Here is a 12,929-nt window from a genome sequence, read left to right on the forward strand (position 1 = left end):
AGCATCACTCGAGTGCAACTGAAAGATGTTTCACACATTTTGTAACTTTCCCTGCCAGACTTTTTTTTCTGAATAACGACATCTCTAGACTGCATTTGAAATCGTGCTCTCGTTTCATGCACTACAACGGGGGACATGAATTATGGAGTGTTACTGACGGAAGTATTAACATGTCAAGTTAACACTTGAAACACTTGTAAGACCAAACATATACAATCTCAAGTTGATACATTTCCTTTCTGATAGCAAGGTTGGAGAAGTTCTAAATTATGTTTGCACACTGCAAACTGTGACCTTCACAAATAACTGAGAAATGAACATTTAGTGTCAAATTTAAGCTCAATGTCTAGTAGAATTTTTAAAAAGCTAAAGGCAATATCAGCAAAATTAGTTTTGTTGCATTGCCATAAGGGCACAGCCACAATCATGGGAATACATTTTGTTTGTGTCCAGCATTTAATGAACGACCTGTTTGTAAACCACTGATATGGCAGTTATCTTAATGTTATTTATAAATCATTCATAAACACCTCAGACAGTTTTGCTATTCCTATTGGTGGTGAGCACGGAGAGCGCGTCACGTGGGTGTGTATAAACCTTTGTTTATGACCGGTAAAAAAAGTGTTAATTCATGGGCGTGACACGCGAACTTGCACCTGTTCTTATAAGACAGTTTCTTAATTCCTATTGGTCGAGAGAAACGGCTGAAACAGTTGTGCCACATCACGCGATACGCGTGACGCGCACATCATTCCCTTATAAGGAGTTGTTTACCCGATCGGGCCTAGGGCCTTACCATTTCATAGCTGGAGGGGTGTTAAGTTGAAAGAAATCATTGAACAATTATAGTTTAAGCATTTATTTTACTTTGTGACCAAAAGGTGATGATATTTTTTACCGAAAAGGTATTTATGAATGGGAATCAAAGTGTGTTGAATCGGTTTTCAACTAGTGTTTTAAACCTGGCGAGGCCAGGTTCTTTATAATTTACCTCGACTTCGTCTCGGTAAATTTATCAAGAACCAGGCCTCGTTGGGATGAAACCAATAGTTGAAAACCTCTTCACCACACATTGATTCCCTTAATTAACAATCGCTTTGTCAATAATGAATAAAAAGTGCTTGAGTTTGTAGAATGCAAGATCTGCAAAGAGTTGCTCAATACATCTCTGTTGCTCAGTTGGCTTCTTTGTAACAAAAAGTGTTCAATGATTGTGGCACATTAGTGACCCGTTTTTTTGGCTCCCCTATGGCACACTTAGCAATTTTGCTTTTGGTATATTTTATTTTATGAAAACTAATGAATAAAAAGTGCTAGAGTTTCTAAAATACAACATCTGCAAAGAGTTACTCAATACTCAATGTTTACTTTCTAAATAAACAAAAAGTGTACCATTGGCCAGGCACATTTGTGACCTTTTTTCACTTCACCCCTAAAAGCCATTATCGTATGGTGGACAAAATACTATAAAACTGTAAGGTCTGTGTAAATCTGTCTGTATACACCCAAACCACACAGTACACTCCTATAGTGGCAACAATATCTCCATAAGGCAAATGACACACTTAGCAATTTTTCATTCCGGTATAATTAATTTCATAAAAACTAACAATGAGCTTACCTTGAAGGCTTTTGGCTTGGCCCCTTTACCAAAACCCTTGCCCCGTTCCGAGTCAGGCGAGCTGAGCGGAGACGATCTCGGACTCCTCCCTTCCGTCGGTGAATTCTCCCCCGAGCGAGTCACCCGTATCTTTGGGACGTGTCCCGACCAGGCCGAAGCGGGTGACGACGCAGCCCGGGGTCTCATATCGGGCGACAGATCGCCCAACCCGTCCATGGACACACCTAGATGTGAGCTGCGTGGGGTGACCAGGGCAAGAACCCGTCGGAAGAGCGGCCGGGGCGACGGCGAAGTCTGCCGATCAAATTTATCATTGTGCTCGGCCATTGTATCCTTGGATGATGACAGGCATCGACGACGTCTCCTGGAGGAAGAGAAAAGAAAGACAGGTCTTTGCTTGATGAAACTCATTGGGGAGAAATCGAAGAAGTTCAGTCAATAAGGAAAGATAACGCCAGAGCGGAAGAGAGCGGGGGAAACTCATATACTCCCTTGATGTACAATGAGAGAGGAGGAAAAAAACGCAGCATACACCATGAGAGTACTATGGAGTGAGTGATATTATCATAGGGCTACACCCGTGCGCCAAGTCTGTGATGTAAGTCATCCATGTGGAAAGCTCATCAGTGTAGGGAAAGAGAGAGAGAGAGAGAGTCAACTTGTGCTGAGGGGGGAGGGGACTGTGACCCAAAACAACTCCTGCAGTCCCCAGCTTTTATCACACCAACCCATGCTGTTATGTAGGATTCTACAATACTTGTGATTGTGTAACCGCCGCCTGTAATGAGATTGAACCATTACAATATTATCATAACATTTTTTGGAGTACAATTGGATTGTTGTTTTACTTCTTTGAGCTGTTATATTTTAACCCGAACCTGACAGTGTACAACATGGATTTTTGATTGGTAAAAAATCAAAATAAAACCGATACTTATATTGATAGTAAGTTTACATTGAAAACATATTGACAATTCTGTAGTTACCTACAGTTGTATGTCTGATGATGGCAACTTCACTAAAAGAAATATTTAAAAAAGAAAACGAAACAAAAAACAATTACGCAGTGACGCGAAACATCAGTTTTGAAAAATGGTTCCCTTACTCTAAATGTGAGTTTCTCCAAACACAGAATTTTGGCTACGGTGCAGATTTGGCATGCTCATGAATATCGAGAGGCGTATTTGTTCCTGTTAATTTGTTCCAAAAAGCAACAAGTAAATATACATCTAGCTAGGTGCTCATTTAACATGCAAGACGGCAAAGCTAGTGCAAAACCGCAAACAGATGTTTGCTTACATATAAACTGATAAAGTGGACAAAGTGGAAATGAAACACACATAAAACAAAATGAGGACGGATACATTAGCATCTTAAGCCACCCTTCTTCAGAATCAGGTAACCGATAACGACAGAACAACGACAACAACAGAACAACGCCATCTTCATCATCAACAACAGCGATGTAAACATCAATTCAGTGACGGTGAGCCAGCACAAATGGAGAGACCATCAACAACAACAACAGAGATGTAAACATCAGTTCAGTGACGTCGAGCCAGTAAAAATGGAAAGATCTCGTGACGGGACCTTTTTTTCCAGTCCCCATCTAAAACAGGTCATAAAAATAGACCAAGATTTTTTCACCTGTTTTCCTCACAAGGGGGGAAGCTGAGCTTGATATAGACATCTGTAGGATTCGTAAAAACAAGGCATTGAATATATGTTTAACTCTCGTCTCCGGGCCAATTCACAGTTGTACATGGCACAATAAAATGTCAGTTGATATTTATATTTGCTATTAGACAACTGTTCTGTGTCGCAAATTGAGCAGATGGCACTCTGATATTGTTCTCTGTGAATTTATAATTAAATTGCTGTGTTATTGAAAGGCTCGCATTTTTTTAATTACTGAAAATAATTACTAAAGGTGCAATGTTGTTGTGTTGTGTGTAGAAACAAAAACAGTTGGCAATTGTGGTAACATTATTTGAAGCCCAGATATTGCATAATTTATTTCATTTCAACTTTGAATGTATATTTTTGGACAAAAAAAAATAGTTCATTTGAGAAAGACTCTGCTAGGGTTGAACCTAACCATTGTGTTGTTGTATTTATACTTTAGGTCATTTTGGTTTATAAGCAGTTTGCAACAGCTAATTCTATTTTATCATTTTATATTTCAATCAGGAAATGTAAATGTTATGTTATGAATAATCCCTTTAAAAAAAGTCAACGCATTACGTGATCCATATTTAGTTACTGGCACAAATTTAAAAGATATGTTCTATAAATGACTATTTCTGGCATCACAGACATAAAAAAACAATACTTTCTGAAAAGAAACGTATTAAAGACCAGCTGGAAGGAAAGTGGCAACGAGTGATCTTTGTTTGGAATTCATTCAAAAATATTTTTGAATATACAAAGGAAATTTAGTTAACATGAGATAATAAACAGATCTTAATTGTAAACAACCTCAATAATTTTGAATATCGATCTCCAGTGCTTTTCAGGAAAATTTGCAAAAAGCCCTGCTAAGTCATTACTCATGTTAAATCAGTTGCGGTGGCTCCGTTTTGTCTAGCCAGTTTGTTGCAACAATGTAACATCCCGAAAATGACGTCAAAGTGTTGTCATTTTGACACATGCCGCTGAAAAGGCAGAAGTATGGATAAAAATCTTATAGTTGGGGGGCATCATTTGGTTATCAATAACTACAAAAACTTTACAAGTGTAAAAGTATCAAAAGTAAAAGATAAACATGTTCACTTTTTTGCTCAAGTACCTTTAAAAAACAAAAAACTTGTTTAAAGGCATTGGAAACTTTCGGAACAGAAACAAAAAAGTTCACAGATTTACAAATGACTAACAGGGTTTACAGAAGATATTGGTGAAAGACTTCTCTTGAAATTTTATTCCATGAAATGCTTTACATTTTGAGAAAACTTAAAAACTAACTATCAATTCTCGATATCGAGAATTACGGATATTTTTTAAACACGATGTCATGACACGGCGAAACGCGCTGAAACAAGAGTGGGTTTTTCCGTTATTTTCTCCCGACTCCGATGACGATTGAGCCAAAATTTTCGCAGGTTTATTGTTTTATATGTAAATTGTGATACACGAAATGTGGGCCTTTGGACAATACTGTTAACCGAAAGTGTCCTTGAGGTCAAAAATCACTATTTTAAAACTCCAGATAAAAGTACAACATCAAGCTTCAATTTTTAAATGGCATTTACTTTGGCCTCTTTCCTTAACCTAGATAAATCATGCATATCCTCTTCAGAAGAGAACTTGAACCTTAAGTACAGAAAGTACAGTGCTGCGCGATCGAGTCCCACGCTAAAAAAGAAAACCTCTCTACATCAACCCTTCACTCAGTCCCTGGTATAAAAACCTCAAAACCCAAACCAATACAGGATATGTATTACACACAAAAATGCTGTACCCCTAATATTATGCCCTTGTTGAATATCTAAACACAGCCCTTGGGAAATTGTTCACCCGCCTACGACGACGAGAAGAAAGTGAAATAAAAAAGCGTTTTCACGGCTACATGAACCCATCAGTCTTGTTTTTTGTGTGCGTACGTGTGAGTGTGCTACAATTATCCGCAGGCAACCTATAGCCACAGTATCCCTTGAGGAACACACAAAACCCCGGTGACAAAATTGCTACTGCTACAAATTCCATATTTTTAGATTGCATCAAAAACTTAGAAAACCAAGGACATTTTTTTGACAAAACAAATTTGTCCAAACACAAACTCTGCTGTGCGTAATCCGCTTGTTTTCCAGGGTTGGTTTTTTTTGTTTTGTTTTTTTAATACTAATACACGCATGCAATGTCAGTTTGTTTACCTAAAAAAAAAATTGTTACAGCGGATTTTTATATTATTTCATCTTTTACTGCAACAAGCGGGGATTGCCAGAGGGGACGTTTTTTTTACGTCATGATTTTACAAAGTAGCAAGGAATTTACATGATGTTTTTCAACCTTCCGTTGTGAATTAATCAGCAAAGGCCTTCGCTTGTACACAATTTTCACAACAGACTATCCACGTCAGAAAATCATTGCTATCATTTCCAATCTTTGAGCAGCCTTCATTTGTTTGTCGATATGTACACGGAGAATCAAGTAACGTGTAATTTTTTCTTTACAAAACCAAACACCAACATAAATTATGGATTCATGAGTATTCTTTAAATACGTGGCTGCACGTCAAAAGAGAATGGATGTTTTGACATTTTTACAAAACAACAATCATTCATAATAATAATAATAATAATAATAATAATAATAATAATAATAATAATAATTTTAAAAAGCACTCTCATAGAGCGCATTTCAGTTCTGAGAGAATTCTCAATGCGCTTTACAAACAATACAAATAACAAAATATAAGAGTAACCTACAAACTAGCTTAAAAATAAAACATTACAAAAAAGATTGAGTAAACAGGTGGAACTTGAGGTGTATTTTGAAGAGATTTGTGTTCATCTGAGAATGTTGTTTTTTATTAAAGGCAGTGGACACTATTGGTAATTATTCCAAATAATTATTAGCATAAAACCTTTCTTGGTAACGAGTAATGGGGAGAAGTTGATAGTATAAAACATTGTGAGAAACGGCTCCCTCTGAAGTAACTTAGTTATTGAGATATACCAAGTGAGAAGACAGGCCTTGACAATTACCAATAGTGTCCAGTGTCTTTAAGTACATATTAATTAGTTTGTATGCCCTAAATATTAATCAGAGGAAGTGTTACTGCAGTATTGCTTCACAGATTGTGTATTCTTACTAGAAATTAATCTTCCTGCGTGGACATATTTTGCTCCAGATTTACGGCCCTATCTCCAAAACGTGAACTTTTATAATGAAATTCTCAGTTGTTAGTTTGATTGTATCCATCTACATTTACATGGTACTAAAACAATCCAACAGTTCAAAAAAACAAAGGTATCCTTTGCCTCTAAGTCCTGGGGCCAATTTTATAAACTTGCACAAAAATTAGCTAAGCACAATGACATATTGCTTACCAGAATATGGTTACCAGCAAACTAGCCTGCCACATATACAATTTGCCTCCTGCTCATTTCTGCTAACATTGTTAAGCAATATTTCCTGGATAAGGTTACCAGCCAAACTAGCATGTCCCATGTATAATTTGTGACTGGTATCCTGCTCATTTCTGCTAAGCAGACAATTGTAAAGCAATATTTTCTGCTTTAGTAGCTCTATGAAGTTGGGCCCCGAGTGTTGTATGATTCCAAGGTGCAATGCAATGCAATGCAATGCGCGTACTGCACGTAGGCCTAATTCGTCTACCTGAATTAACATTAACAGTGCTGTTATCAATTTTTAATTTCCTGGGCTGGATGAGCAGTCTCTTACAATTGTGACAATAAACACACAAGATAAAAAGGTGGCGTGAACAGACTGTGTACTAATCAGGTGTTGAGATACTCTCCTTGATGGACAAATAAAGGCACCGGCCACTATTGGTAATTACCCAAAACTATTATCAGAATAAAACTCACTTGGGTGATGAGCAATGGAGCTGTATAATACACTGTGAGGAACGGCTCCCTCTAAAGTAACGTAGATTTTGAAAAGGAGATAATTTGTTACGCAAATAACAAAAGACTTCAAGCCTGAAGCCTTTTTTATTCTGCATCTGAAAGCATTAAGACCGGTTCATACTTCCTGCGAATGCAAATGCGAAGCGAATCTTGACGTCACAAATTCGCAACGGGCAATTCGCAGCAGCTGAACTCTGCTCTACTCCCTTGCGACAATCGCTGTGAAAGGAGGGTGTGACGTCAAATTCACTTCGCATTCGCATTCGCAGGAAGTATGAACCGGGCTTTATGCAGCAAGGCTGTTTTTTTTCTTTCATTAATCACTTGCATGGTCATTGAGTCAAAAAACTTTGCAGATTTGTTATTTTATGTTTATATTGGGATACACCAAGTCAGACATTTAATATGTTTTCCCGTCTGAAAACTTGAAGACAAAATATATGGTAGATTGTTCTCCGAGAATTTGCTAAAGATGTTATAATTTGAAAGCCCATACCAGGATCAAGCTTTCTGAGAACTGTTTCCAACTTAAATACTGTCAATAGTCAAGAGTATATCATGTGGAAACGCCAATAAATATTTCCTGTCATTCATTCATTCATTCATTCATTCATTCAAACTTTCAGATTTAGAATATGAGGTCTCGAAATCAACCATCTAAATGCACACAACTTCATGTGACAAGGGTGTGTATTTTTCTTTCATTATTATCTCGCAACTTCAACGACCAATTGAGCTCAAATTTTCACCGGTTGGTTATTTTATGCATATGTTGAGATACACAAAGTGAGAAGACTGGTCTTTGACAATTACCAAAAGTTTCCACTGTCTTTAAGTTATTGGTCCTAGTTCGAGATAAGACCAGTCTTAACTCTTTATGAAATTCCTCCCCGGATTAACTTATAAAATGTCTGATATTGCCAAATCAAGGGGAGGAGGGGGGTCTAATCTATATTATTGTTTGCTGCATCTTCATTTATCATCGAACCCTTGTAACACCCAAACGTTTACGTGTTACATAAAGGGTTTGGTTAATTTCTGTACGACACAAAACACAAACTTCCACAGAGTTACAACGACACTTATCAATATAAGATAATGGTTGTAGAAAGCTTCCCTTCAAATACTACATGTACTTACTGAGAAATGAAACAAAACTACAAACATTATTTAAGTATGTACAACGGATTCATGCGACTCTCATGAAAACATTGCTCTGTGATTTTCACCTTTTTTTCCCTAAAATTTGACGACTATTAATGCTGAAACTTCTACAGGTAAATTGTAAATATGACATACACCGTATACTAATGTACTCTTCATTCAAGAGTAGAGATTCATGTCATGGCCAAAAACTTGATCCACAAAGGATACATTTCCTCTCAAAATGTTGATAATAATAATAATAATAATAATAATAATAATGAAAGCATTTATATAGCGCCCCACAAAGAACGGAGCGCTTTACAATATACAAAGAAACAAACAATGCAAAGACAAAGATACAAACAAAAAACAGTACAAGCAAAAACAAAAAATGGCCAGATTAAACAAATAAATGGGTTTTGAGCATATTTTTGAACCGTTCCAGTGTGTTGGCTTCCCGGATGTTACGGGGAAGGGAATTCCAGAGCCGGGGAGCAGTGGCTTGAAAGGCATGATCTCCTGCGCGTGATTTAGTTTTGGTGATGTGATGAAGTGTTTTGTTTGTACGATGAGCGGGTGGCATAGGCGGATGATTTGAAAGAAATGAGTTCTTGAAGATATGAAGGTGCTGTAGAGTGAATACATTTGAAAACAATGACGAGAAAGGTAAGGTAGTATAGTTCTTATTAAAACACTTTTAGAAGGCATTTCAAGATCTTGTTTGTCATGAGTGGGCACATGGAATATACAGTATGAAGAATCAAATAGTTTATGCAAAGGTGCAGTGGTGCCAAGCGATGGAATTAAACCTCCCATGCCTAGACAGATATGTCCGCAGGCACATTTCACCAGTTCATCTGCAAAAGTGTTGCCGGCAACATACCAAATAAAATAAAAAACGCCATGTTGTCGTACGTGTAATAGGATTTCAGAGATAGTCATCTGAAGCTTTCTCTCTTTTTGGATTGATTGCTTTTTGCAAAGAGAATATTTCATCCGATTGTTTGTTTGTTTGTTTGTTTGGTTTTTTGTTTTCTTTATTAAAAAAAAAAGATTTTCCTGTCAAGGGAATTCAGCAAACTCCCACAAGGAGATATAAACGGGAAGCTTTATAGCAACAGCCAATCTCTCTCACAAACATTGGTTTAACGTCTATGATTATGAATTGCAATTGCACAATTCAAGAAACGTGATTCAGTAACTAGACAACAAAAACACTAATTTATTTGTTTGTTAGCTTGTTTGCTCAATAGATGATCTTCCCATCAGGGGAACTCGGCAAACTCACACAAGTGATATAAATGCAAAGCTGGCAACAGCCAATCTCTCTCATACATACATTGGTCTATCGTCAATGATTACGAATTGAAAAAATCAAGAAATGGTGATTCAGTAACTAGATCTGACAAAACTCTTTTGTTTGTTTGTTTGCTTGTTTAGATCATGGAGGAACCCCATGTTTAGATGATCTTCCCGTCAAAGGAATTCAGCAAACTTCCACAAGGGATATAAACTCTAAGCTGGCAACAGCCAATCTATCTCATACAAACATTGGTTTAACGATGATTATGAATCGCACAAGTCAAGATTTTGTGATTCAGTAACGAGATGACAAAACTCGTTCATTGTTTGTTTGTTTAAGTGTTTGTTTGTTTAAGTGTTTGTTTTCTTGTTTGTTTTCTAGTTTAGACGATGTTCCCGTCAAAGGAACTAAGCAAACTCCCACAAGGGGACAATACTTATTCTTGTCATTGTGAAGTTAGTGGTTAGCTTGGTAGAGTTCAAACCCACAACGTTATAGTTGCAAGTCCTGCAGTCTTACCACTGGCCCGCTGCGGAACTTGTGAGAATGATGTTTGAAAATGCATCGAGTAGGGACACAAATTTATATTGTCAACAACCGATGGTTAATTTTGTAAATCAATATATGGGTGGAGGGGAGTTCAATTATTAACAAGTGAACCCAACACTGAATAAGTTACAGTATATTTCTATCAAATTGATAGCAGTATTGCTTACATTTTCGAACAATACAAAAAAAAGAACCACTCTATCTTAAAAGTAACTATTGGAACTCAACTCTTGTATTATAAGGAATGCAGCTACGGCATAAACAAGTAAAAGAACACCATCAATTGCAACTGTAACTCAAGTCCACTACTGGAATTCCTAAATTTATACATAAGACTTTAGAATAAATGCTCATTTGATACAGGTACAGGGCTGTGAGACGAAGACCAGATGCCCTGTGCAAAACAAAGTGTTTGAAATTTACCCATGCTCTGATAACTACAAATACTGGCCGCTCTATTAGCTTGTGGCAGTTTCTTCACGCATTTGTATTAACTAGTGCATTACAATATTTAACTGCTACATGCCTACAGTACTGTCTATGCCTTGGAGAGTTGCTCACTGTATAATGCTATGGTGTGATAAACAACTGAGCATCAGTAAAAACAGAATCAAAACGTCAGGCCATTGGCTATTTTTGGCAACTTTTTTTAGCGACGTATATGACATAAAAACATGTTTGTCTTTAACGCACTTTTTGAAGTATCTCTTTCACATTTAAATTCAAAACGTTTATTGTTTAGGCATTTTTGTTTGAAAATGTCATTGCAGCATACTGCTGAATTGTGGCATAAGTCAGACGTTAAAACATTACAATAGTTAAAAATATTACTCACCGACTATGCAAATTGACATTTAAAAACATTCAGTAAACAAATGAAAATTTTAAGTAGGATTTGAAACTGTGCATGGTGGAAAATATACGATATAGAAAGGTTTGCGGTAAAACCATGTAATGACTATCTAATGAGTTGGGGGTGGTTCTGAAAAGAACGTGAGTTTCAACACGACGTTTCAATGTTCTGGAGAAAGCAAAATGACAATTTTGTTTTTATTGGATGGAGCTAGCATACATTGTGTGGCTAAGTGTTTCACAACAATGAGAATAATTCTTGCAATTGGTGTTTTTTAAAGGCAAAACACATTTACATTTAGGAGAAGGTGGAAGGGAGACAGTTCGATGAGTGGAAGGATCATGAACCTACATTGACGATCAATATCTTCCCCGGACATCCAATGGTGCTTCATGATTTGCTCATACAAGTATTCCTTGTAAACCATTGACCTTGTGAGTTCTGTGACCCTTCCTGTATTGAAGGCTTGGGTACTTTTTGTATTCACAACACAAAACACACTGTCCACAGAATTACATTAAACTTACATGGTTTAAAGATAATGATGATAGAAAGCTTCCCTTAAGATATTACTTGCTGAGCTGCTGTGGTTTTTGATAAATGAGTAAAACAATGTCACCAAAATAGTTTTCGTCTCAGGAGACGAAAATAAATTTAGCAAGATATTTACGCATACATCTATACGCAACTCTCCGGAAAACATTGCCCTTTTATGTGATTTTCACTTAAAACAAAACAAAAAAACTTGTCAACTAATGGAGCTGAAACTTAGCCAAAGTAAATTATATACATCTTCATTCACAGTGAGTAGGGATTCATGTCACGGACAAAAACTTTCAAAACCTTTTTCCATTGATAAACTGTTTTACCTTGACTTTATAAATACAAACTCAAATTACAAATTCACCTCGATGGAAGTATTATATAACATTGAACTTACCGTCTTTGTACAATGCAGCAAATCAACAGAGAAGTTGCGCTGAGCCTACAGAAAATTTACGCCGTTGTTAAAATGTCAGTTTACTGTTGTGAGAGCATCTGCCATATCGACCAGTTTCGATTCAAAAACATCTCTTCTTTTTAAAGAGCAACTTGAAGTGCAACCTACTGTCAACAATGAAGCATTTTTCAAAACAACTCTACAGCCATAGTTTAGAGAGAGAGAGAGAAATTGGCAGATGTTAAACTTGAGTTATCTTAAACACCATGGAGAGGAGCTGTGATGTAACCCATGGCGACCCTCGTCTGTGAGCCAACTAATGATGTATAGCTCCTCCGTTATTAACAGTGAAAACACATCGCCACACAAGTCCCAATGAATTAGCAGATGTGTCTGTAGTAGGATGGCATCAAATGCTCCATCTATCTGCAAGCTTCAATGTTGATGATCTCTAGTAGTCACACTGTATTATCTGTCTCTATCATAGGTAATGCTTGCACACATCGTCATAGCATGTAGGGTTTGCTGTATGGAGATAGGTCATCAACCCTGAATCACGTTGAAGGCTAGAATGAAGAAATAAAAGACGGCAGCGGTGCTACTACTATACGGCTGCATTGGGATCTAGCATCATCTTTAGTATCAGCTCTGTGCGTGTGCGGCACTGAGAGAACTTGACTGCTCAATCAAGATGGCCAGACACTAACAAGATTTTACAACTCTCTAGAATAACCAGCCTCTGCAACAAAGCCTTGGTTAGGATTTATCCCCTCCATCTATTAGGCCTTTAAAGAGACACTGACCTCCTGTGGACAGATTCCAATCTTTTTGTTGTTGTGTTTTTTTGTTTTGTTTTATACGCAGAAGGAAAACGGCAAACACTTCAGGTCAGAAGGAGAATTGATTCAAACTGGATACCCTCGGGG

General features: G+C 37.1%; 1 protein-coding gene across 1 annotated transcript in view; it reads right to left on the minus strand.

Moving 5' to 3' along the window:
• LOC117293537 overlaps window positions 1-12,644 on the minus strand; it is a 36,456-nt gene extending 23,812 nt beyond the window's left edge. The window contains exons 1-2 of the mRNA XM_033775894.1: window positions 12,004-12,644; window positions 1,622-1,985 (exon numbers count right to left, since the gene is read on the minus strand). Of these exons, the coding sequence (XP_033631785.1) occupies window positions 1,622-1,948 (327 nt within the window). The 5' untranslated portion in view covers window positions 1,949-1,985; window positions 12,004-12,644. The remainder of the gene's footprint in view (window positions 1-1,621; window positions 1,986-12,003) is intronic.
• Between the last annotated feature and the right edge of the window lie 285 nt (window positions 12,645-12,929).

The sequence above is a fragment of the Asterias rubens genome, chromosome 8 (genome assembly GCF_902459465.1).
Source record: "Asterias rubens chromosome 8, eAstRub1.3, whole genome shotgun sequence".
Lineage (NCBI taxonomy): Eukaryota > Metazoa > Echinodermata > Asteroidea > Forcipulatida > Asteriidae > Asterias > Asterias rubens.